Genomic DNA, 27,693 nt, shown 5'->3' with positions numbered 1-27,693 from the left:
GCTTTTAAATATTTTAGTTTTAAATGTTAGAAATGAATGTACTATTTTAATATAATTGTGTTAAATTTTTTTTATAAAGCATGTTTTTTAGTTGATATTAAATAAAAATTTATTAAACAGTATAAACAATTTAATATTAACATAAAATATGTTAAAAAAATTAACATAATTAAATTAAAATAACTATCCCTTATTTTTGAAATTTAAATATTAACATATATCAAAATCATTCTTAAACGATTTCTAAGTTAAAATTTATGAAAGACATTTAACCCATGAATAATGTATCCATCCAATTTGAAGAAAAACACGTCCTTTTGAGTATTAAACTCATCTTAATTATAATAAGATTTTTTTTACCGTACTAGTTTATGATTATTGTGCATTGATATGAATATTTTATAACATGTGAAGGTAAAATATTTCGCACATCATTTTTTATGCATAACATATCTATTATCTATCACAGATAAAAACAATTTAAAAATTTGTAAATGATTTTAATTATAAATAAAGCCTCAAAATTGTTCAATATTTATGTTATGAAAAGCAGAAGAAAGTCAATGAATTTAACAGTTGTATATTTCATCTTAAATTATTTTCATTTGTATATATAATAAAAATTATTTATAAATATGTGTGGTTACAAAAAAAAGTTCACTAAATAAATGGATATTCATTTAATGACGCCCCACATGGGATTGGAGCAAATTACTGATAAACCCGTCATAAATTTATAACTTGAGGTGTGAAATTAATTACACTTTTTCTACGTACAAATTGAACTAATATTCTCAATAATTAAATTAAACATTAATTGCATACATAAGCAAGCAAATGCAGACGTATTTTGTTGTTTCATTTAAAAAAAATAAGAGAAAATATTATTCTTTCAAGTTTATTTTTTCAATAAAGAAGGGAAATTTATCTGAAAGAGGAAGAAAGCGTGAATGATAAAAAAATGTAATAGAAAGAAGTATCTGTGAAAAAATGAGTCATTCCACGAGAAATCGAACCCCACCAGAGCCTGGTCCACACCACACCATTTATCACTCTCGCGTCTCATTCTTCTAACTTCATCTCTTCTTAACTCTCTTTTTTTCCATCCCCACACCTTTCTTTTTCTTTAACCTTTCTCTCTCTCTTCGTTCGTGCATGGCGTCTTCGGCGTGTGTGACGGACTTGGCTCGAACGACGGCGTGCAGGGACGGTGCGGCGGCGGCGCATCTCAAAGTGGTGTCAATCTTCGTTATCTTCGTGACGAGCGTGGTGGGGATGTCGTCGCCGGTACTCCTAGCCGGGATCTTCCGCGGGAAGCCGCTCTACGACAAGGCCATAGTCGTGATCAAGTGTTTCGCGGCGGGGGTGATTCTCTCGACCTCGCTGGTCCACGTGCTCCCAGACGCGTACGCCGCACTCGCCGACTGCCAGGTGGCGTCGCGCCACCCGTGGAAGGACTTCCCTTTTGCGGGGCTCGTGACGCTTGTGGGCGCTCTTCTGGCGCTCCTGGTGGACCTCGCGGCGAGCTCGCACGTGGAGCACGCGCAGTACGCGCCGGTGGTGGCGCAGGAGAAGGAGTTGGAGCTCGGCGGAGGCTGCCATGGGTCCGGCGGCGATGGTGAAAGAGGTGAAGAATTGGTGAAACTGAAACAGAGGTTGGTTTCGCAGGTGCTTGAGATTGGGATTATTTTTCACTCTGTGATAATCGGAGTTACCATGGGAATGTCTCAGAACGTTTGCACTATTCGACCTCTCGTTGCTGCTTTGGCATTTCATCAAATATTTGAAGGCATGGGTCTCGGTGGATGCGTCGCTCAGGTTTCTTTCACTTTCTTCTTCTTTCATTCTTAAATGCTTTCATTCAATAAATTATTAGGTTTTGTTCGAATGACCGTGTTTTTAATTGGATTTCTGAAATTCAATAAATAAATGCAAATTCTTAGATAATCTGTTGATTATAATTATATAATTAGATTATACATTAAAATTTGAACTGAAAAATAGTACAAGGTATATAGTTTCTCTTTCCGGTAATTAAGGGTAGTTATAATAGTAAATCATCATCTAAAATTATTGGGATAAAGACTCCTATAACTTCCCAAATTAAATTAACCTTAGGGGATTGATTTGGTAATTTTTGTGGATAAGGATGGATTTCTATTCAGGCCATTTTAGTGTTATTTATAGAATTGAAAAAAATAAGATATAGTGTGTTCCTTTTATTTTTTTTTAATTTATTATTAATGACCTCTCCAGATTATCTTATCCATTAATTCAAACATGGGTACAGTTAAAAATGAGTTAAATACAATTTTGCAAAGATAAAAGTGTATATGAAATAGTCTATGGTATGGTCCTCTTTTAGAAAAGAGGCAATGGAGGAATATTTTAATTAATTTATTACCTGTCTTTGTGTGGCTTATGCAGTCACGAGAGAAAATGACGATTGCGAATTGAAAATCTTTATTTGCATTTTTTTTTGAGATCATAGCTTCACCCCTGTGACTGCTATGATAATAATAAAAAGGGAACAAAATAAATATTCTATTGCTCCTTCACTTCTCTCACTCCCAATCAATAACAATGTTTAAAGTGTTCACAAAGTCATTTTGATAATCATGATAAACTATTAATTTTTTGTTTTCATTTGTAATTAATAAAACCGTAGCACCAATTACCCTCCACCTCTCATGTACGTGTTAAAGGTTTTTTTATTTTTCAAAAACAATATGGTTTTCCAAAAAAATAATTAAGCTATGTTTTTGTTATCCCATATACCTACAACTATATATATATTGATTTAGCTTAAATTTTTATTTCAATATTTTTCATACTAATTAGATTTTTATATGAGGATTGTTACAGGCTGGATTTAGCTTTGGAACAACTGCGTACATGTGTTTGATGTTTGCCGTGACAACACCAATGGGAATAATGTTGGGGATAATATTGTTCTCACTGACAGGTTACGATGATAGCAATCCAAATGCTTTAATTTTGGAAGGACTACTGGGTTCAGTTTCATCTGGAATACTAATTTACATGGCCTTGGTTGATCTTATAGCAGTTGACTTTTTTCATAACAAGCTTATGAACTCTACTACTCGGTTGAAGAAAATATCTTTTGTTGCTTTGACTCTTGGTTCTGCTGCAATGTCTATCCTTGCCCTATGGGCTTGAAAATTTTTTGCCTTAAACTTTCTATTAGATGTGCAGCTTGGATAAAACAAACCTACACTTGAATCATATAAACCATTTCAAAATGGTTCCTCTCATATTCACTGGTATCAATTCATATCTATGTTATATAATTTAGGAAACAAAATTTATTGGTTTGAATATTTTGTAATGATCGAAAAAAATTATGCAAAAAAAGGAATGAAATAGTGGTATTGAATATTGGTATTAAATGTGGAAAAAAACTTCATACATTAGCAGAACCATAAACAAAAAGGTGCAAACAATAGAAAAACGATAGCCAAAAACGGTCCGTACAAAAAATGAATAGAGAAATGAACCACCAAAGAGAAAAAAAGTTTTAATTCAATCCATCCATACTCTCTTTCTTCCTTTTTCATGTTTTATGCTCACTCTCACGATACAAAATCCCTCCAAGGTGGGTTGAGATGCCATGTTTTCTTTACCAAAAAAAGTAATTAAGAAGCCATGTTTTATTTATCCCATATACCTCAAATTATATACAATCATTTAGCTTAAATTTTTATTTCAATTCTTCATACTAACTAGATTTGATATCATATTTCTTGTCTGCTATAGAAATAAAAAGTAATGCATTCATTAAAAATTATACTACGAATTACTATAGCTTTTTGTATGATGATTATTACAGGCAGGATTTCGGTTTGGAACAACTACGTACATGTGTTTGATGTTTGCAATGGGGATAATTTTAGGGATGACATTGTTCTCATTAACAAGTTACGATGATAGAAATCCAAATGCTTTAGGTTACTGGATTCAGTTTCATCAGGAATACTAATTTACAAGGCCTTGGTTGATCTTATAACCATTAACTTTTATCACAACAAGCTTATGAACTCTACTCCTCGGTTGAAGAAAATATCTTTTGTTGCTTTGACCATTGGTTTTGATGCAATGTTTATCCTTGCCCTTTGAGCTTGAAAATTTTTTACCTTGAACTTTCTATTAAATGTGTAGCTTTCTAATGGATAAAACAAACCTACACTTGAATCATGTAAGCCATTTCAAAATGGTTCCCTCTCATATTCACCCATATCAAATTCATATGTATCTTATGATGGAACAGTGACCATAGCTTATGTACCAAACGTTAAGATGGAACCGAACGCTATGTCCTGCACCGAACGGTAAGATGAAACCGAACGGTATAGAAAGAATAGAGGAAATATTCTCGTTTTTAAATGTACTTCAAAAATTGTATTAAACTGAGAAAGGTATGTGTACCTTATATACAGACAATATAATAGGTGTCTTGTTGTTATAACAACAGCTGTCAATGTAAAAGAAAATGACTTACATCCTAATATGCCCCCTTAAGTCGGATTATTTATTTCTACAACTCCTATGCTTCTTCAAACAATCAAACCTATCAAATTTCAAAGGTTTGGTAAACAAATCAGCCAGTTGTACTTCAGTTTTGCAGTGAGTCAAAACAGTTCTTCCCTTATCAACCATGTCCCTCAGGAAGTAAAACTTAACCTAAATATGTTTACTCGTCCATGGCTGACAGGGTTTTTGGCCAAATTGATTATGGAAACATTATCAATCTTCAACTGAATTGGCTTCTCCAGAGGCATCTTCAACTCTTCCATCAACTCCTTAATCCAAACCCCTTGACAAGTAGCAAATCTCCCAGCTATATACTCTGCTTCACAGCTTGAGAGTGCCACCACCGGTTGCTTTTTAGAGCACCAAGAAATGAGAGCATCGTTCAACATGAAGATATAGCCAAAGGTGCTTTTTCTCTCAACTGGATCACCACCATAATCTGAATTTGAGTAACCTGTTATCTCCTCTGCAATTTTCTTTCTTCTAGAGGGAAATAGCACACCACAATCCATTGTGCCTTTGATGTACCGTAGCACCCTCTTTGCAACCATCATGTGTGTTTTCTTCGGTTGGTTCATAAACATGTTGATCACCCCCACACTAAATGCAAGATCAGGTCTGTTGTTGCACAAAAACCTTAGAGATCCAATGATCTGCATGTATTCTATTTCATCTGCATCTTCTTCAGCCTCATCCTTCACAAGTTTCAAGTTTGCCTCCATAGGACTTTTTGCAGCATTGCATTCCAACATATTGAATCGTTTCAGCAATTCACCTGCATATTTCTTTTGATGTAGCATCAAACCATTTGTTGTATGTATGAACTCGATACCTAGAAAGTAGCTTAAGTTCCCCAAATCAGTCATTTCAAATTTAGCTTCCATAATCTTCTTGAACTCATCTATGAATCTTGGATTAGATCTAGTGACAAGTAAGTCATCCACATATAGGCAGATGATGATCAGTTCCTTCACAAAATCTCCCTTCACATATACACCATGTTCAGCTGCACATTTGTTGAACTTTTCCTTGATTGAGTAAGAGTCAATCTTCTTAATCCAAGCTCTTGGAGCTTGCTTCAGCCCGTATAATGCTTTATGCAGCTTATACACCTAGTGTTCCTTCTCTTTCTTAATGAAGCCAGGAGATTGTTGCACATACACCTCTTCCTCCAATGGTCCAGGCAGAAAAGTAGATTTGACATCCAGATGGTATAATGGTCATTCCCTTGCACAAGCCATAACAATTACCAATATAATAGTCTCATGCGAGCCACTAGTGCAAACACCTCCGAGTAGTCTAAGTCGTGCTTTTGGAGAATGCCCTTTGCCACAAGCCTTGCCTTATGCTTAGAAATTGTCCCATCTAGATTCAATTTCTTCTTAAAGATCCATTTCACACCTATGCTTTGTTTTCCAGCTAGGAGGTCTACTAATCTCCAAGTTTTAGTCTTTTCTATTCATTTGATTTGTTCCTCCATTGCCCTACTCCAAACTGGATGCTCCATTGCTTCAACTTCATTCAATGGTTCTGCTCCAGCCATTAAGGCTATGTGCACCAGATTTCCTCCCTCATCAATCTACGCATCTGAGTAGACTTCAAAGTCGGATAATCTCTGAGGAATCACCTTGTGCCTTTGTGGTCTTTGCATTACAGTGTGTTGAGATGAATTAATGTGTGCAACATATTCTATTTCCTCTACAGAAGTAGGATAATCAATGATACCCTTCACCTTTGCCTTCTTCAAACTGGATTTCATCTCATTCCAGTTCCAACTTTCATCCTCGAGCACAATTACATCTCTGCTCAACACCATCTTCTCCTTAATGGATCATACAACTTGTAGGCACTAGTAGCATGATATCCAACAAATATCATTGCTTCACTCTTATCATGAAGTTTAGTGCGCTTCTGGTCTGCTATATGATTGTACGCTAGTGAACCAAACACCTTGAAATAGCCGACTGTTGTCTTCACTCTAATCCAAACTTCTAGAGGTACCTTTCCCTCCAATCTCTTTGTTGGACATCTGTTGAGAATGTGGATAGATGTAGACACAACCTCTCCCTAAAAACTACGTGGCATGTTCTTCTCCTTTAAGAGACATCTGGCCATGTTCACAGTGGTTCTATTTCTCCTCTCTGCCAAACCATTATGTTGTGGTGTGTAAGGTGCTATGATCTCGTGCACAATTCCACAACTCTGGCAATGTTTCTCAAAGGCACCAGAAGTGTATTCTCCTTCTCCATCAGTGCACAAAATCTTCAACTTCTTCTCACCCTCTCTTTCAGCATAGGCTTTGAATTTTATGAAAGTATCAAGTGCATCACTCTTCACCTTGATTACATAAATCCATAGCATCCTGCTGAACTCATCCACAAACGTTATGAAATATATATTTCCAACTAAAGAAGATACCTCAAACGGTCCAGAAATGTCAGAATACACCACCTCTAAACAATCTTTGGCTCTCATTCTAATTTGAGACTTGAAAGGCTTCCTTGTCTGCTTTCCAGTCAAGCAAGAATCACAAACACTTTTTAGAATAGTGATTTTAGGCATTCTAGATACAATCTCATTCTCACCAAGGTGCTTCATGTATTTGAAATTCAAGTGGCCAAACCTGAGATGCCAAATCCAACTTTCATCCTTCTTCACAACAGTCATGCATTCCAAGTTTTCTACTACATTCAAGTTAACTTGGAATGTTTTATTCTGTGAAATCTTGCACCTCAATATCAAGTTTTTGTTATCATCATACAACTCCATCCTGTCACGGTTTCCCATCACAAGTGTGAATCCTTTCTCCACCAATTGTCCAACACTTAGCAAGTTACATTATATTTCTGGAAGAAGCAACACGTTGGTGATTTTTGCCTGTGAACCAGTTTCCCTTCTGATAATCACATCTCCAATTCCTTCTACTTTCAAAACATTGTCATCAGCAACCTTCACCTTACTCTTCTTGGATTCATCAAGATTCACCAACCATTCTTTGTGGTAGGTCATATGATTCGAACAACCCGAATCTAAATACCACATCTTATCTTGAGACTCAGAATTAGTTGCAAACATGGTTACCATTAAAAGTGAGGAGTTCTGAGTCCGAGTCTTCTTGTGCTAAATAAGCCTCCTTGCTCTGGTGTGGCAATTGTAGCACTCTATACTCTTCTTATCTTTCTTCTTTTGATACTTCTCCACACTGCCTTTATCTTCCACTGAATCTGATTCACCATTTTTATCATCATTCGATCTGTTGGGCTTCCAACTCCCCTTCTTCCCTTTCCATATCTTTTGTTTTTTCTTTGCATCATCTTTACATGATGAACCTTCAATGCTTGTTCATCAATCTTGACAGGATTTCTATCAAACATCCTCATCTCATGCGGTTCTAGAGAGCTTTGCAATTCTTTTATTTTCATTTTTTCTAGTTCTCTTGACTCTTCTATAACCACAAATGTAATCAAATTTCTGAGGTAAGGACCTCGTGATCTTTTCAATCAGCATTAGATCTGTGATGACCTCTCCACATCCCTTCACCTGATTGGTAATGGCTACCACTTTGTCAAAATACTCTCTCACTCTATCACCATCCAACATTTGCATCAATTCATACTGTTTTCTCAATGTTTGTAACCTGACCTTTTTTATTTTCTCTCCTCCAGTATGACATCTAACAAGAATGCTCCAAGCTTCTCTTGTCGTCTTTGCATGTTGGATCTTTTCGAAATACGCATCATCTACGCATTGGTGGATTACAAACAATGTTTTATTATCCTTCTTTCTCTCCTTGTTTTTTCTTTCATCTGCAGCATCCATCGACAATTTTTGAAACTCCCCTTCGACGACCTCATTCACAGCTTGGTATCTGAATAATACCCTCATTTGAGTACTCCATCTACTCTAATTTTTCTCCGTAAGAATTGGTAGATTAGCTGATGAGATGTTGCTGCTAGCCATCCTAAACACCCATAATCTTTCACCAAGAAAACACAATTTTGATCTTCTTCATGCTTCAACCACCTTTCCCCAAGCCTAGATGATTTCTAAAGCTCCCAAGCTTTGAACCTTGAGCTCTGGATACCAGTTCTGATGGAATAGTGACCACAACTATGCACCTAACATTAAGATAAAACCGAACGTTATGTCCTGCACCGAACGGTAAGATGAAACCGAACGGTATAGAAAGAATAGAGGAAATATTATCCTTTCTGAATGTACTTCAAAAATTGTATTAAACTGAGAAAGATATGTGTGCCTTATACATAGACAATATAATAGGTGTCTTGTTGTTATAACAATAGTTGTCAATGTAAAATAAACTAACTTACATCCTAATATCTTATATAATTTAGGGAAAAAAATATCAATCATTGGAGTAAATATTTTGTAATGATAGAAAAAATTATCCAGGAAAAGGAATGAAACAATAGTATGGAATATTGATATTAAAATTGGAAAACAATTTCATACAATAGAAAAACGATAACCAAAAAAGGTTTGTACAATAGCAGAATGATAATAAAAAAAGGTTCGTACAAAAATTGAATACTGAAATGAACCACCAAAGAGAAAAAAGTTCTAATGCAATCCATCCATACTCTCTTTCTTCCTTTTTCACGTTTTATGCTCACTCTCACATTACAAAATCCCTCCAATGTGTGTTAAAAAGCCATGCTTTTTTTATCAAAAAAAGTAATTAAAAAGCCATGTTTTTTTACCGTAGATACCTCCAATTATATATATTCATTTAGCCTAAATTTTTATTTCAATATTTTTCATACTAACTAGATTTAATATCATATTTCTTGTCTGCTATAGGAATAAAGAGTAGTGCATTCATTAACATTTATACTGTAAATTGATATAGATTTTTGTATGATGATTGTTACTGGCAGGATTTAGGTTTAGAACAACTGCGTACATATGTTCGATGTTTGTAGTGACAACACCAATGGGGATAATTTTTGGGATTGCATTGTTCTCACTAACAGGTTATGATGATAGCAATTCAAATGCTTTAATCCTGGAAGGGTTATTGGGTTCAGTTTCATCACGATAGGGCCTTGATTGATCTTATAGCAGTTGCTTTTTTCACAACAAGCTTATGAACTCTACTCCTCGGTTGAAGAAAATATTTTTTGTTGCTTTGATCTCTGGTTATGCCACTAGTGTAGAAATGGCCTTGAACGTCACCCCATAGACGTCCGTCCTCAACAACCCCAACGTAAATAATTGACCGGTGGCATATCCGTAAATAAGTGAAACTCTCGACGTCCGTCATGGGGGGACATACGTCTATAATATTATAGACGTCCGGGCCCCACCCACGGACGTCTAAGAGGCTGGAACAATCACCTCTTCAACTCCTCTGTCAGCCCTTTAAATGTCTGTTGTGGAGGGGGCCAGACGTCTATAATATTATAGACATCCGTCCCCCCATATCGGACGTTTCGGGTGTTGACAGGGTGGATGAAGAATTAATTGTCTTCAACCCCTTAAACGTCCGTTGTGGATGGGTCGGACGTCTATAATATTATAGACGTTCGTCCCCCCATATCAGACGTTTCGGGTGCTGACAGGGTGGTTGAAGAATTAATTGTCTTCAGCCCCTTAAACGTCCGTTGTGGAAGGGGCCGGACGTCTATAATATTATAGACGTCCGGCCCCCCATATCGGACGTTTAGGGTGCTGACAAGTAGTTGAAGAATTAATTGTCTGTCGGCCCCTTAAACGTCTATTGTGGTGGGGAGACAGACGTCTACAATATTATAGACGTCCGGCCCCCCATATCGGACGTTTCGGGTGCTGACAGGGTGGTTGAAGAATTAATTGTCTTCAGCCCCTTAAATGTCTGTTGTGGAAGGGGCTGGACGTCTATAATTTTATAGACGTCCGACCCCTCATATCGAACGTTTAGGGTGCTGACAGGTAGTTGAAGAATTAATTGTCTGTCAGCCCCTTAAACGTCCGTTGTGGAGGGGGACGGACGTCTATAATATTATAGACGTCCGACCCTCTCCACAACGGACGTTTAAGGGGCTGACAGAGGGGAGTTGAAGAGGTGATTGTCCATCCTCTTAGACGTCCGTCCCCCCCCCCCCACAACGGACGTCGATAGTTTCACTTATTTACTTAGATAGGGCTTTGATTGGTATTTTTTTTTCTTAGTGATTGGAAGGGAGGGCGCCTGGGTATGTTACAAAAGGGGAAGGCAGGGGTAGTACTTCGAATGGCGAAACGAAGGGCTAAATAGCGCCAGTGATTCTCTGAGCCGGTCTGGATTTTCAACGCCTCGGGAAACTGGTCGAGATAGATTAGATGACAGCACCCTTTTCCTCTCTTCGTTACCTAGAGGGCAATCTTATGGCCTTTACCTCCCGCCCGGCCCGAAAATAGAACCCAACCTGTAAGATCCTTGAAAAATATTTGTAAGTTAAATACTAGATATAAAAAAAAAAAAAAAAAAAAGTGAATAGTAAATTGTGAATAGTAAAAGGTGAATAGTAAAAAGTGAATAGTAAAAAAAAAAAAAAAAAAAAATATTTTTGGAAAGGATAAGTGTTCCACGTAGCTTTGAGATCAGAATCTATCAAATTGCAAATAAAAAATTATTTTTGTAATAGTAAAATGAATAAAAAAATGAATAGTTAAAATGAATAGTAAAAAATGAATAGTAAATTTTTTTGCTATAAATAGCCAAGAGGGGGAGGCTGAAAATTTACACCAAAGAACTTAGAAAATTTTTGAGAGAAGAGAGTTGGAAGAATTTCAAATTTTTGCAAAGGGGATATTCTGGAAGTTTTCAGAGGACGAGGAGATTAAGTCTGTAATAGAGGTAAGGGGAGCTAACTTTGAGTATTTCCTTTTGTATTATCTTGAGTCTTGGATATGCTATATTTTGCTTTTTCTGATCTTATATCTTGAATATGGAGTATTTTGTTTCTGTATGATCTTAAATTTTAAATGAGAGTATGCTTTGTGTTGATATCCAAGTGTGATAGTTGTAAAATGTAATGTTGATTATGTTATGCCACTTGTATGTTATTAGTTGTTTATTTTTTTGTATTTTGGAAGGATTAGAAATTGTCTAACCGGCTCTGCCAGATTCAATTTCTTGTTTCCCCAAACATTCTATTGTTTTCCTTATTTAATTTTATTTTATTTTGGAAGGATTAGAAATTGTCTAACCGGCTCTGCCAGATTCAATTTCTTGTTTCCCCAAACTTTCTATTGCTTCAGTTATTTATTTTATTGCACTTTTGGAAGGATTAGAAGTTGTCTAACCGGCTCTGCCAGATTCAACTTCTTGTTTCCCCAAACTATTTATTGCTTTACTTATTTATTTTATTGCATTTTTGGAAGGATTAGAAGTTGTCTAACCGGCTCTGCCAGATTCAACTTCTTATTTCCCCATACATGTATTGTTCTTGTTATTTAATTATATTGTATTGATGGATGGATTAGAAGTTGTCTAACCGGCTCTGCCAGATTCAACTTCTTGTTTCCCCATGAATTTTTATATTAAGATTATTTTTATGATTGTCAAATATTGTATTCTTCTATGACCATTTATAGTAATGTTTTATTATTGTTAATTGTTTATAATTATCTTGTATGAATTCTATTATGGATGTTTATTGTGATGATTTTATTGAATAAGTTTGTTGGCTGAAATTAATCTTGTTGGAAGGTTTGGAATAAGGGTTATGTAATAGCTTGTATATGGGTATTAAATATATACAGTGTTTGAGGTTGTTGTGAGAGGAAGTAAAATTAGGCATTTTAAGATTTAGAGCATAAGAAAACAAGGTAGATAAATTAAATAAATAAATTGTTAATTATTGAAGGCCTCCCTTTGTTGGTAGGATAGAGGAACCTTAAAAACCTGAGTTGGCACATCCCTGATCATAGAGCAGCCCTGGCCTGGTCCAGTCAGTTGTGACTAGTCATATGTGCTGGCGTCGAAGGTGAGTTTGATGCGTTCAGACATCTGGGTCCTCTCCGGTGACCAATTGGGGTAAAGAAAAATCTCTACTAGGATGAAAATAAAATAAAACAAGTTGATTGTAGATGCATAATATTATCATGGTAAAAATTTCATATATATTTTATTTATCATTACATTGAGCCAGACTTTAATATGTAGTTACTAAGATATGTTGATGTATTTTGGTTGATCCATGATCTTTGTTTGGTGAAAATATGTTGAGTTATACTCGTTATGGGCAAAATGAGTTTATAATATGAAGCATGATATCTGGCAATATGTTTAATTTATCGATACCAAAACGGGTTATTATGAATTCATGATTAAAGAATGAACATGATTGAGTTAGGTGGATAAGAGGGTATGAATTGTTGGTTTCTATGAAATGTTGGAGTGGATATGAGAAATCATTACTTATGAAATGATGTTTACTACCGGGAGTAGTATGTTCGAGTTATACCATGAGGGTTTGGTATGAGCAAAGTAACACCTGAGGTTTATGGAAGCAGGCAGAGAGGGGTCTGACCATAAGGCTTCAGAAAGTAAGACATAGTATGTAAGTGAGGCTTAAGGAAGCAGGCAGAGAGCGGTCTGACCATAAGGCTTCATGAGTAAGCATGATACACTTGTAAGATTTATGGAAATGAGAAAGATGATTTTGATAATGATGAATTAATGACATCGGAATAATGATATTTTATCAATTGCAGAAATACATGATTTTAATATTTTTGTTACAAGTTTAATGATTTTATGATATGGTTGGCTTACCCTTATTTGTTTGTACTATGATCATATAACTCATGTTATATGTGATTAGATAATGTTGCAGATGCGGTTGAAAAAGCTTAGAGATGAGAGAGATGCGGGGAAAAACTTTCAGGGATTTTTGTAAAAAGAATAAATTTGTATTGGGAAGATTATGTTGTGTAAAATTTATAAGTTGAAATTTCAATGGTGAAGACTATATTGTTTAAAGTTTGTAAGTTTGGTATTGTACTTGGAGTAATTGAAATAAAGTTTGATTGTTTATATGAGATATCAAATTAATTTAGTCTCTACTATCAGTAATACCCTTTAAAATATTCGGGTGTTACATTATGGTATCAGAGCAATGGTTTTCGAAAGTATTTTGGGACTATGGGGAGTGAAATTATTATTCTTAGTAAAACTATTAATGGTTATGATGAAAATGACTATTTGGAGGAAATTGATATCATATGCTAAATTGTATTGTTATCTTTTTGAAGAAATCATTTAAACTCGACAAAGATGCAGCAACAACAAGTTGATCAAGTACCTCAAAATCATTCTAGCTTGAATGACTTCTTAAGGCATGATCCAACTAAATTTAATGGGGAGGCTACTCCTGATGAGGCTGACTCTTGGCTAAGGCAGAACGAGAAGATTTTTCGGGTAATAACTTGCTCAGAAGAACAAAAATTAACTTATGCATCATTTCTTTTGGTGGGTGAGGCTGAATATTGGTGGGAAAGTATGCAACAGTTGATGACGGTTCGTGGTGAGACTGTGAATTGGGAGAACTTTAAGATGAGGTTTTTGGAAAAATATTTTCCAAACAGTGCAAAATTTGCAAGGGAGGCGGAGTTTCTGACCTTACAACAAAGAAGGTTATCAGTACAAGAGTACATAGTAAAATTTAATTATCTCTCGAGGTTTTATACTCAGAATATCACAGAAGAATGGAGATGTCGAAAATTCGAGGGAGGACTAAGGCATGAACTGAAGAAGGTACTTATGCCATTGGAAATACAAGAGTTTCCAGCATTGGTAGAGAAAGCCAGAATGATAGAATTGTTGGAGTTTGATCCAAGTAGAGTTTCCAGACTTGCAAAGGGAGAATCTTCAATGAAATTCAACAAGAAACCTTATGAAAAACCACAATTATCATATCGAGGAACAGTGAAGTGTTTTGAGTGTGGAGGGGCACATTTCAGACGTGACTGCCCTAAACTTATTGGGGAAAAAGTTGAAGGGAAGAGATGTTTCATCTGCAATGATCCGGGACACTTTGCTAATGTTTGTCCAAAGAAAAAGAAGGTGGGAGAACCACAACAACAAGATTCTGCTGAAGTAAAGCCCCGGGCAACAGGGAGAGTATTCGCAATGTCTGCAGAAGAGGCTACTAAGCCAGGTACATTAATCTTACACACCTGTATGTTGTTAGGTGAATGCGTATATGTTTTGTTTGACTCTGGAGCCACACACTCCTTTATATCCCTAGCATGTTTAGAAAGACTCGGATTACCGATGCTTGATCTAGGGTGTGAATTAGTAGTTTCTACACCAGCATCGGGACCAGTTACGACCAGTTCAGTCTGTGTCGGATGCCCGATCCAAATTGCAGGACGCAAGTTCAAAGTGAACTTGATCTGCTTACCCCTTCAAAATCTAGACATTATTTTGGGAATGGATTGGTTGACTGCCAATCACGTTCTTATTGACTGTGGGAAACAAAAGATAGAGTTTCTAAATTTGAACGATTTAGAACTAAGCTCAACTCGAGTCGTTGCGAAGGATATCAAAGATGGAGCTACCTGCTTTATGGTGTTAGCTCAGGAGAAAAGAGAGAATACTGAAGAACAAATCATCGGAATACCTGTGGTGGAAGAATATGTTGATGTTTTTCCAGAAGAAGTACCAGGTTTACCACCTAGTCGAGAGATCGATTTCACAATAGATCTAATGCCTGGAGCTGGCCCAGTTTCTATGGCTCCATACAGAATGGCTCCTGCCGAACTAGTAGAGTTGAAAAAGCAAATCGAAGATCTGCTGGAGAAGAAGTTTATCCGTCCAAGTGTGTCTCCATGGGGAGCTCCTGTATTGCTGGTGAAGAAGAAGGATGGAAGTTCAAGGTTGTGCGTGGATTATCGACAGCTGAACAAGGTTACAATAAAGAACAAATATCCTTTGCCAAGAATCGATGATCTATTAGATCAGTTGAGAGGAGCAGAGGTGTTTTCAAAAATTGATCTCAGATCTGGGTACCATCAGATTCTGGTCAAGACGGAAGATGTGCAAAAGACGGCTTTCAGATCTCGCTACGGACACTTTGAGTACGTGGTAATGCCGTTTGGCGTGACGAATGCTCCAGCGATTTTTATGGACTACATGAACAGAATATTTCGGTCATGTTTAGATAAGTTCGTGGTAGTATTTATAGACGATATTCTTATCTATTCAGAGAATAAGGAAAAGCATGCAGAACACTTGAGGGTGGCGTTGGAAATTTTAAGAAAACATCAACTGTATGGGAAACTGTCAAAGTGTGAGTTCTGGATAGAGAAAGTACAATTTTTGGGTCATGTGATTTCTGCTCAAGGAATCTCAGTGGATCCAGCAAAGGTGGAAGCTGTGCTAAAGTGGGAGCGGCCGAAAACTGTAACTGAAGTACGAAGTTTTGTAGGATTAGCCGGTTATTACCGACGTTTTGTTGAAGGGTTTTCCAAGATTGTAGGTCCTCTAACTCAGTTAACTCGTAAAGATCAACCATTTCTGTGGACTGACAAGTGCGAAGCCAGTTTTGAGGATATGAAGCAACGACTAACGTCAGCACCAGTATTAATCATTCCAGACTCTAGCAAATCTTTTGAGGTGTACTGCGATGCGTCATATCAAGGATTGGGGTGCGTCCTAATGCAAGGAAGGAGACCTGTAGCTTATGCATCTAGGCAGCTAAAGGCGCATGAGAAGAACTACCCAACGCATGACATAGAACTTGCAGCAGTAGTATTTGCATTAAAGACATGGAGACACTACCTCTATGGGGCAAGTTTCCAAGTTTTTAGTGACCATAAGAGTCTAAAGTATTTGTTCGATCAAAAGGAGCTGAACATGCGACAAAGAAGATGGATGGAATATATGAAGGACTATGATTTCGAGCTTTTATATCACCCAGGAATAGCCAATGTGGTGGCAGATGCATTGAGTAGGAGACAAGCTCAGATAACAACAATGATGGTGAAGGAATTAGAACTGTTAGAAAAGTTACGTGATATGAACTTGGGGTTGCAGTTAACCCCAGATCATATATGGTGTGGTCATTTAGTAATCACTAGTGACTTCTTAGAACAAGTGAAGGTTGAGCAGTCGATGGATCAAGAGTTGCAGCAAAAGATCAGGTTGTTGGACACCGATCAAGTTAAGGACTTCGTTCTAAGTAAAGATGGCATCCTTCGATTTAAGAACAGAGTGTGTATACCTGCAAAGAGTGAATTAAAACATTTAATTTTAGACGAAGGCCATAAAAGTCGTCTTAGCATACATCCAGGTATGACTAAGATGTATAAAGACCTGAAAGAGTCATTTTGGTGGAATGGAATGAAGAGGGATGTGGCCGAGTTTGTAGCAGCCTGCTTAGTGTGTCAGAAGGCAAAAGTGGAGCATCAAAAACCGGGAGGGATGTTACGACAGTTAGACATTCCTCAATGGAAGTGGGACAGTATCTCGATGGACTTTGTAACACATTTACCAAAATCATCAAAAGGTCACGATTCTATCTGGGTTATCATTGATAGACTAACCAAGAGCGCTCACTTTTTGCCCATTAATCAACGTATGTCTCTAGAAAAGCTGACGGAGTTATACATCAGGGAAGTAGTGAGGTTGCATGGAATACCTACAAGCATTGTGTCAGACAGAGATCCAAGGTTTACTTCAAGGTTTTGGCAGACGCTACAGAAGGCTCTGGGAACGCAGTTGAGGATGAGTTCGGCTTATCACCCTCAGACTGATGGTCAAACAGAAAGGACTATTCAGTCTTTGGAGGATTTGCTAAGAACTTGTGTATTAGATCATCTTGGAAGTTGGAATGAGATACTACCATTAGTAGAATTTACTTACAACAACAGTTATCATTCCAGTATTGGTATGCCACCATATGAAGCTTTATATGGAAGAAGATGTAGAACCCCGTTGTGTTGGTTTCAAGATGGGGAAGCACTAACAGTGGGACCCGAGCTATTACAGCGAACCACAGAAAAAATAAAATTAATCCAAGATCGGATGAAAGCAACTCAAAGTAGACAAAAGTCATATGCCGACAAAAGAAGAAGACCGTTAGAATTTGAAGAAGGAGATCATGTATTCTTACGAGTAACACCAACTACAGGAGTCGGGAGAGCTATCAAGATGAGGAAACTGACACCAAAATTTCTCGGACCGTATCAAATTCTCAAAAAGATTGGGCCAGTGGCTTATGAGGTAGCATTACCACCTGGATTGGCAAATTTGCATAACGTTTTTCATGTATCCCAACTGAGGAAGTATATTCCAGATCCAAAGCATGTGTTAGAAGTTGATGAAATTCAGGTCAAGGAAAATTTAACAATGGAAGTTGGACCAGTGCGTATACTAGATGTTCAAATGAAAAAGCTAAGAGGGAAAGATATTCGCACAGTAAAAGTACTTTGGAATGAAGACACACAGGAAATGACTTGGGAATTGGAAGAATTTATGATAAAGGAATATCCATATCTCTTTTGTAAGTAATCTTTTGTTAGATAGTCTTTGTTTAAATAAATAATTTTCGAGGGCGAAAATAATTGTTGTTGGGGAGATTGTAAGATCCTTGAAAAATATTTGTAAGTTAAATACTAGATATAAAAAAAAAAAAAAAAGTGAATAGTAAATTGTGAATAGTAAAAGGTGAATAGTAAAAAGTGAATAGTAAAAAAAAAAAAAAAAAAAATATTTTTGGAAAGGATAAGTGTTCCACGTAGCTTTGAGATCAGAATCTATCAAATTGCAAATAAAAAATTATTTTTGTAATAGTAAAATGAATAAAAAAATGAATAGTTAAAATGAATAGTAAAAAAATGAATAGTAAATTTTTTTGCTATAAATAGCCAAGAGGGGGAGGCTGAAAATTTACACCAAAGAACTTAGAAAATTTTTGAGAGAAGAGAGTTGGAAGAATTTCAAATTTTTGCAAAGGGGATATTCTGGAAGTTTTCAGAGGACGAGGAGATTAAGTCTGTAATAGAGGTAAGGGGAGCTAACTTTGAGTATTTCCTTTTGTATTATCTTGAGTCTTGGATATGCTATATTTTGCTTTTTCTGATCTTATATCTTGAATATGGAGTATTTTGTTTCTGTATGATCTTAAATTTTAAATGAGAGTATGCTTTGTGTTGATATCCAAGTGTGATAGTTGTAAAATGTAATGTTGATTATGTTATGCCACTTGTATGTTATTAGTTGTTTATTTTTTTGTATTTTGGAAGGATTAGAAATTGTCTAACCGGCTCTGCCAGATTCAATTTCTTGTTTCCCCAAACATTCTATTGTTTTCCTTATTTAATTTTATTTTATTTTGGAAGGATTAGAAATTGTCTAACCGGCTCTGCCAGATTCAATTTCTTGTTTCCCCAAACTTTCTATTGCTTCAGTTATTTATTTTATTGCACTTTTGGAAGGATTAGAAGTTGTCTAACCGGCTCTGCCAGATTCAACTTCTTGTTTCCCCAAACTATTTATTGCTTTACTTATTTATTTTATTGCATTTTTGGAAGGATTAGAAGTTGTCTAACCGGCTCTGCCAGATTCAACTTCTTATTTCCCCATACATGTATTGTTCTTGTTATTTAATTATATTGTATTGATGGATGGATTAGAAGTTGTCTAACCGGCTCTGCCAGATTCAACTTCTTGTTTCCCCATGAATTTTTATATTAAGATTATTTTTATGATTGTCAAATATTGTATTCTTCTATGACCATTTATAGTAATGTTTTATTATTGTTAATTGTTTATAATTATCTTGTATGAATTCTATTATGGATGTTTATTGTGATGATTTTATTGAATAAGTTTGTTGGCTGAAATTAATCTTGTTGGAAGGTTTGGAATAAGGGTTATGTAATAGCTTGTATATGGGTATTAAATATATACAGTGTTTGAGGTTGTTGTGAGAGGAAGTAAAATTAGGCATTTTAAGATTTAGAGCATAAGAAAACAAGGTAGATAAATTAAATAAATAAATTGTTAATTATTGAAGGCCTCCCTTTGTTGGTAGGATAGAGGAACTTTAAAAACCTGAGTTGGCACATCCCTGATCATAGAGCAGCCCTGGCCTGGTCCAGTCAGTTGTGACTAGTCATATGTGCTGGCGTCGAAGGTGAGTTTGATGCGTTCAGACATCTGGGTCCTCTCCGGTGACCAATTGGGGTAAAGAAAAATCTCTACTAGGATGAAAATAAAATAAAACAAGTTGATTGTAGATGCATAATATTATCATGGTAAAAATTTCATATATATTTTATTTATCATTACATTGAGCCAGACTTTAATATGTAGTTACTAAGATATGTTGATGTATTTTGGTTGATCCATGATCTTTGTTTGGTGAAAATATGTTGAGTTATACTCGTTATGGGCAAAATGAGTTTATAATATGAAGCATGATATCTGGCAATATGTTTAATTTATCGATACCAAAACGGGTTATTATGAATTCATGATTAAAGAATGAACATGATTGAGTTAGGTGGATAAGAGGGTATGAATTGTTGGTTTCTATGAAATGTTGGAGTGGATATGAGAAATCATTACTTATGAAATGATGTTTACTACCGGGAGTAGTATGTTCGAGTTATACCATGAGGGTTTGGTATGAGCAAAGTAACACCTGAGGTTTATGGAAGCAGGCAGAGAGGGGTCTGACCATAAGGCTTCAGAAAGTAAGACATAGTATGTAAGTGAGGCTTAAGGAAGCAGGCAGAGAGCGGTCTGACCATAAGGCTTCATGAGTAAGCATGGTACACTTGTAAGATTTATGGAAATGAGAAAGATGATTTTGATAATGATGAATTAATGACATCGGAATAATGATATTTTATCAATTGCAGAAATACATGATTTTAATATTTTTGTTACAAGTTTAATGATTTTATGATATGGTTGGCTTACCCTTATTTGTTTGTACTATGATCATATAACTCATGTTATATGTGATTAGATAATGTTGCAGATGCGGTTGAAAAAGCTTAGAGATGAGAGAGATGCGGGGAAAAACTTTCAGGGATTTTTGTAAAAAGAATAAATTTGTATTGGGAAGATTATGTTGTGTAAAATTTATAAGTTGAAATTTCAATGGTGAAGACTATATTGTTTAAAGTTTGTAAGTTTGGTATTGTACTTGGAGTAATTGAAATAAAGTTTGATTGTTTATATGAGATATCAAATTAATTTAGTCTCTACTATCAGTAATACCCTTTAAAATATTCGGGTGTTACATTATGGTATCAGAGCAATGGTTTTCGAAAGTATTTTGGGACTATGGGGAGTGAAATTATTATTCTTAGTAAAACTATTAATGGTTATGATGAAAATGACTATTTGGAGGAAATTGATATCATATGCTAAATTGTATTATTATTCTTAGTAAAACTATTAATGGTTGTGTAACCTCCCTTCTGATCCATTCATTTCTGCAAGCAGGGGGATCCAGAGCTAATCCTCCCGTCTATTGCATAACCTAAAAAAGCTAGAAGCCAAGTACCTAAGGTGCGCTCCGCCTGGTGACTAATCAATTGGTTTGCGCTTTGAAGTGATGAGGTCGCAAAGAGGGAGGGCGACGAAAGAAAGGCTTTCCCTCCCTCAAAACAAAAAAAAGGCGACCAACAAAGTTGGCTTGACGAGCGCAGATGCGAGGAAGCGGGAGCAATAAAACAAAAAAGATCATTTTTGTCCTTCTACTTAAGGGGCAAAGATAAGCGCTTTTGCTACTGAGAAAGCGAACACGCGAAGGTTCAAGACTTAGTCGAGCGTTAGCGAAGCTAGATTTAGCGAGAGGCTTCGAGTTAGCGAAGCGCTGTAGTAGCGCCGGCCGAAGCCCTATGTGCTAAAATGCTGAGCCAAGGACGCTCCGCCTTATCTATAGAAGCAATCAACCGAGTGCACAGACGGATGTCTAGCAGTGCACAAACGGATGTCCAACCCCAGCCCTACCACAAAACAATTCAGGCAGGTGGTCGTCGTGGGATACACCTCGGACGTCTGTGTAGACGTCGGGGGAGGGAGGAGACGGACGTCTCTGGGACGTCAGACGGGCAAGTGGGACGTCCGAGGGTGTACACCAAACGTCTGGATAGGCGTCGGGCTTGACACATCGAACGTCTATATACACGTCCGATGTGAACCCCCCGACGTTTGAGTAACGTCACCCACAAAGACGTCGGGGGAAGGTCGGACATCAAAAGGCCAAAAGAACGGACGTCTAAAGCCTTTTCTGCACTAGTGTGCTGCAATGTCTATCCTTGCGTTGTAGGCTTGAAAACTTTTTACTTTAAACTTTCTGTTGAAAGTATAGCTTCCTAATGGATAAAACAAACCTACACTTGAATCATATAAACCATTTCAAAATTATTCCCTCTCATGTTCACCCGTATCAAATTCATAGGTATGTTATATAATTTAGGGGAAAAAATAACAATTATTGGAGTGAATATTTTGTAGTGATCGAAAAAACTATCCAAGAAAAGGAATGAAACAGTAGTATGGAATATTGGTATTAAAATTGGTAAACAAAAGATAGTAGAACAATAACCAAAAAAGGTTCATACAATAGTAGAACAATAACCGAAAAAGATTCGTACAAAAAATGAACAAAAAAAGTAACCACCAAAGAGAGAAAGGTTCTAATTCAATCCATACTCTCTTTCTTCCTTTTTCACGTTTTATGCTGACTCTAAAGTTGTTCACATTACAAAATTCCTCTAACGTGTATTGACCTTCTTGACTAGTGTCCCCTTGGCCCGTCAATTTCAATATCACTTGCCTCATGTCCTTCTCTTCTAACTAACTCTACAATTTACTCTTCTACCCTCCTTGCATTGTTCCCCACTTGATGTTTGTTACAATTTCCCCTCCATTGAAAATAACCTTGTCCTCAATGTTAAAATCAGGAAAAACTGATGTCAAAATTTGATGATCTTCCCATGTGGCCTATGAGCTATTCATACCTTCCCATAGGACTAAGTGTTGTTGAACTTGTTGGGTGCCTCTAATAATGACTTGTGTATGTAATATGGAAGCAGGTTTGTATTACTGCTTCTAAATCAGTGATCGTTATTTGTAATGGAACATATGGTTTATCATGGTTGGCTTGGCACACCTTCAATTGGGATACATAAAAAACTGGATGGATCTTCGTGTTTTCTAGCAGTTGAAGCTTGTAAGCCACATTTCCAATCTTCCGCAAAATTGTAAAAGGACCAAAGTATCTAAGACTGAGCTTCTGATTGTTTCCCAAGGCCAAGGAATGTTGCCGATAAGGTTGTAACTTCACGAAAACCTTGTCTCCTACTTGCAATTCAAGTGGTTTCCTCTTTTGATCAACATATTTCTTTTGAATTTGTTGGGCTCAAAGTATATTAGTTTTCAATTTACTAAGCACTTCATCACGATTGAGCAATTGTTCCTAAATTGATGGATGGTCCTGGTTGTTAGGAACATATTTAAGCAGCTTGGGAGGGTCTCTACTATAAACAACCTTGAAATGTGTCATGCCAATGCAGGTATGATAGGTTGTGTTGTACCTGTATTCACCCCATGGAAGGAGCTTAGACCAGTCTTTATGTTTGTCAAAACAAAAGCATCTCAAATACATCTCAAGGAACTTGTTGAGAGTTTCAGATTGACCATTTGTTTGAGGGTGATAAGTTGTTGACATTTTTAGTTGTGCCACCCAACATGAAAAATTGCTGCCAAAACTGACTTATAAAGACCTTATCTCGATCAGAAACTATTGTCTTTAGAAAGCCATGGATTTTAACCACCATGTGTATGGAAGTCTCAACGATTTGCTTGTTGTTAAAATAACCTTTTAGTGTAGCAAAATGAGAATATTTTGAAATTTTGTCAATGGCTACCAAAATTATAGTATAACCATGAGATGGAGGAAGTCTTTTGATGAAATCTATCACCAAATCTTCCCAAATTGAATCAGGGATAGGTAAGGATTGAAGTAATCCAGCAGGAACAATATTAATTGTCTTAGCTTGTTGGCACCCTAAGAATTGTTGAACAAACTTCTTGCTATCATCATGTATACCATACCAATGAAATTGTCAAGCAATTCTTGCTAAAGTACGAGTGTAACCAACATGGCCACTAGTAAGTGAGCTATGGTACTCTTGTAGAATTTGAGATATCAATTCAACTTTATAGGAAACTACAATTGTATCGTTCCAAAGTAATAGGTTCTCATGCACTGTATAATGTAGGCTTGCAAGTGAGTTACTGCTGCATTTTTGCACTATAGCTGTAATTTCAGTATCTTCAAGTTGAGTCGTCCTTAACTTCTCAATGAGCATACTCTGAGTTTGAAACAAAGCCATGAAGAATGATCTGGAAAGATAATGTGCCAGAATGTTCTCTTTTCCTAGCTTATACTCAATAGTGAAGTCATAACCTAATAACTTTAGAAACCAATTTTGTTGTTCTATAGTTTGATAAGATTGATCATTCAAAGATCTAAGACTCTTTTGGTTTATTCTTATTATAAAATTGTGGCTTAATAAATAGTGTCTGAATTTTGCAATAGCCTCTGAAATAACATAAAACTCTCTATTATAGGTAGAGTGCTTCTACATCTTTGGGGCAACTTAGAGAAATAGACAATGGGATGGCAATGTTGATTGAGAACAACTCTAATACCTTGACTAGAGGCATCAGTCTCTAATATGAAGGGCTTAGAGAAATTAAGAAGAGTTAAAACTGGACCTTTAGTGATTCTCTTCATAAGTGCTTCAAAAGTCGTAGTAGTATTATCATCCTAAACAAAGTTGTCTTTCTTGAAAATATTAGTAAAAAGGGTTGCAATAAAAGCATATTCTTTAATGAATCTCCTGTAGTAGCCTATGAGCCCCAAAAACCCTCTAAGTTGTTTGATGTTAGTGTGAATTGGTCAATCAATCACAACCTAAATCTTCCCCTTGTCCTACCAACTACATTTCCACATAATGTATCATTAATACAAAAATATCGTATAACGTCGTTGTTTTTTGGCCTTTCACGTCGAATTCAAGGTCGACGCCATATCGGGAAACGTTAAATTGACGTCGAATTTAAAAAATTCGATGTTTATTCGATGTTAAACAATTATTTTGTTTTTTTTATTAATTGTAATCCTTTTTTACAACTCTACGAGACCTGAAAAAGTAAAAAAACAACAAATTTCAGTTTTTGGTATTTTATAAAGCATGAACTATGAATGTGTAGTATAGTATCAACAACAAACAACAAACAAGTTCAATCAAACAACAACAACAAACAAGTTCAACCAAATAACAACAACAAACAAGTTCAACAAAAAACAACAACAAACAAGTTCAACAAATAAGTTCTTCAAAACGAAAACGAAAACGAAAACTAACCTTCAAAAGGTGGGTTCGTCGGATTAAAGTGTTTCCTCCAGTGAGAGAGAAAGCAGAATGCACCTATGAAGGACACGAACATGAAAATAATCGATCAAAACAAATGAAAATTATACATAAAGTAGTTAATTAACATGCATTTGTATCAAATGAAAGAAAGATTACATGTGATAGTCATCAAACTTCGTTCGAGAAAAGTTTGAGAAGAGAATAGGGTCTCGTGCGCTAAGATAAAGTGAATGAATTTTCAATCTTCCGCTCAAATTGAAAAAGGGGAAACTTTTGGCTGACAAATTAAAAAAGAAAAAAGAAAAAAAGAATTATACGTGATTTAAAAGAAAAAAGAAAAAAAGAATTAAAAAGGGTTACTTTTTGGCTTATGGCTGACATATTATACGTCGAAGCCCTTACAGAATTCGACGTATTATAGGGCTTCAACGTATTTTTTGTTGTTTAAAAGAAAAAAGAAAAAAGAATTAAAAAAGGTGACTCTTTGGCTTCTGACTGACAAATATTACGTCGAACCCTGTAGGGGTTCAACGTACAATTGGTGGTTTAGAAGAAAGAAGAAAGAGAATGACGCGCTGGTTTAAATAATTACCATCATAGAACGTCGATTTGAATGGGGCTTCGTCATTCTACAATTGCATTTATTTAAAAAAATGTCACCGGTCATTTTTAACATTGGTTATTCAGTGGTTGGACGTTGAACGTGTGACGTTATACGTTGTTTTTTGCACTAGTGTATGTCCCAAATAGTCAATTTGAATGGGGCTATTTCTAGGAGAAATTATGCTGCGATCCAACATGTCTTTCACCATTTTTTTCAATCTGTTCTTTTTGGCTATGGGGTATCTATAAGGCTTAACTTTCACTGGCTAACCACCATGTATTAAGGAAATTGAGTGGTTGTGAAGTCTGGATGGAGGTATTCCAGAGGGAGTGGAAAACACTTGTCTGTACGTGTGCAACAATATGGTCAAGTCAGGTTTAATATTGGTTGGCAATTCCATACGTTGGTCATTATGAACTGTGTTGAAGGAAAAATGGAAGGAATATAATTCGGCAATGGCTTGAGTTTAGTGAAATCTTTTGAGATGGTGGCAATGAGCTTGTGATGGTAATTGTGTATAGTCCCCATATAAAGTGATGAATTGGTTGTTTAATAAAAACTTGAGGATCAACTTGCTATAATCCAATATGTGGGGGCCTAGAGTTGAGAGCCAAAAGGCTCCAAGGACCAAATCAACACTTGAAACTAAGAGTAGATACACTGGTAAATATAGTGAATTCCCTTGAATCTTCACCTCCACATTATTGACTACGCTAGCAGTAAAGGCATGACCATTACCCGCCAGTACTTTAAAATCAGGAATTGGCTCAATAGGCAACTTTAACCAATGAGTAATTCGAGGTAGCAGAAAATTGTTAGAGCTACCACTATCAAGTAGCACCTGGACATGTACTCCATTGATCAATCCTTTAAATCTCATGGTCCCCAAACCTGAGGCACCTTCAATGCACTATATGCAAGTGAGGCTCAGTTAAAACTTGAGATTCCAAGGTTGGCTTTGGCTCACTTGGATCGTGTCTTGTGCACTAAGTAATTCCTCTTCTTCAAGTTGTAGCAGTAGATATTGCTTATTTGGACATCTATGTGAGGGAGTTAACTTGCCATCACATGTAAAACAAAGTCCTTTTTCTCTTCGAAGTTCCATTTCTTTATATGTCATTTTTTATGGGTGTAGTATTGGTAGGATTTTGCAATAGTCGTGTTAAACTGGTAGTTTTGAGGGATTCATAGAGGTTTGGGTTGGTGGCTTATGTATTACGACTAAAGGTGTTGTGGTAGGTTTTGGATTTGGGTATATATTTCTCCTCATATAGTTTGGCCAATGACACACATCTCAGCAATGTGGTTGGATTTTGAGCAATAACATCCTGTCTGATATCAGGTTTGAGTCCCGAAACAAAGCAATCTAATAAGGCTTTAACAATAATACATTATACTCTGTTAGCCAACGTCGTGAACTTTACATAGTAATTCTGAACAGAATTTTCCTGAGTCAACTTAAACAAACTAGATTTGAGACATTCATAAAGAGAAGGGTCATATTCAAGCTCAAGAGCTCTAGTAAAAGCAATCCAAGTAGGAAAAACATTCTCACGCATTTGCATTTGAATTTAAGGGACTACCTATTTATCTAGGTGTATTGCAACAATCATTAATCGTTGTTCATCAGGAGCTTTATACTAACTAAAACGTTGCTCAGCCTTAAAAATCTACTGTTACACATAAGCTCCATCAAATATGGGAAAATCGATTTTGACATTTCAAACATGGAATGGTTGATTCTGCGAAGCAGTATTATTTGTTCCTCCCAAATGAAGTAATGAATCCAGATTCGACTCGAGTGTCTCAAAGCGAGTAGCATTGTCCTTATCACGAGCAACTAAGAGCTCCATTAGCTTCTTCATTTCCTTAGTTTGAATGTTTAAAGCCTCAACAATCTTGTTCATGCTTTCTGGTAGATCTTTGAAACGGTTCACCTCCGTGGTGAGTTCCTTCAGGCGTGTGTTTTTAGCCATGAGGCAATGAAAGCACCAATGTAATGATCGAAAAAATTATCCAGGAAAAGGAATGAAACAGTAGTATGAAATATTGGTATTAAAATTGGAAAACAACTTTGTACAATAGCATAACGGTAACCATAAAATATTCGTACAATAGTTGACTGATAACCAAAAAAGGTC

The 27,693-nt window shown here is 36.2% G+C and overlaps 1 protein-coding gene and 2 long non-coding RNA genes across 3 annotated transcripts; all 3 read left to right on the top strand.

Moving 5' to 3' along the window:
- Positions 1 to 1,030: 1,030 nt before the first annotated feature.
- On the top strand, positions 1,031 to 3,275 carry LOC124826659 (zinc transporter 6, chloroplastic). The gene is made up of 2 exons (XM_047299551.2): positions 1,031 to 1,818; positions 2,866 to 3,275. The coding sequence occupies exons 1-2, from the start codon at positions 1,156 to 1,158 to the stop codon at positions 3,178 to 3,180; spliced, it is 978 nt and encodes a 325-aa protein (XP_047155507.2). The 5' UTR covers positions 1,031 to 1,155; the 3' UTR covers positions 3,181 to 3,275.
- An 8,018-nt stretch (positions 3,276 to 11,293) lies between these two features.
- On the top strand, positions 11,294 to 13,573 carry LOC148204423 (uncharacterized). Its single transcript, XR_015783967.1, has 2 exons — positions 11,294 to 11,389; positions 13,362 to 13,573. It is a non-coding gene; the product is annotated as an uncharacterized LOC148204423 (long non-coding RNA).
- A 4,878-nt stretch (positions 13,574 to 18,451) lies between these two features.
- Positions 18,452 to 20,731, top strand: LOC148204422 (uncharacterized). The gene is made up of 2 exons (XR_015785265.1): positions 18,452 to 18,547; positions 20,520 to 20,731. It is a non-coding gene; the product is annotated as an uncharacterized LOC148204422 (long non-coding RNA).
- The last annotated feature ends 6,962 nt before the right edge of the window (positions 20,732 to 27,693 follow it).

This window comes from Vigna umbellata, chromosome 1 (assembly GCF_029865625.1).
Source record: "Vigna umbellata cultivar VRB3 chromosome 1, Vumbellata_1.0, whole genome shotgun sequence".
NCBI lineage: Eukaryota > Viridiplantae > Streptophyta > Magnoliopsida > Fabales > Fabaceae > Vigna > Vigna umbellata.
The sequence above is the reverse complement of the archived record's forward strand: the minus strand, read 5'-3'. Positions and strand labels throughout refer to the sequence as shown.

Coding starts and splice junctions, on each gene's coding strand:
- LOC124826659 (XM_047299551.2), top strand. CDS start 1,156: ATGGCGTCTTCGGCGTGTGTGACGGACTTGGCTCGAACGACGGCGTGC. Junction 1,819..2,865: donor TCGGTGGATGCGTCGCTCAG/GTTTCTTTCACT, acceptor GGATTGTTACAG/GCTGGATTTAGCTTTGGAAC.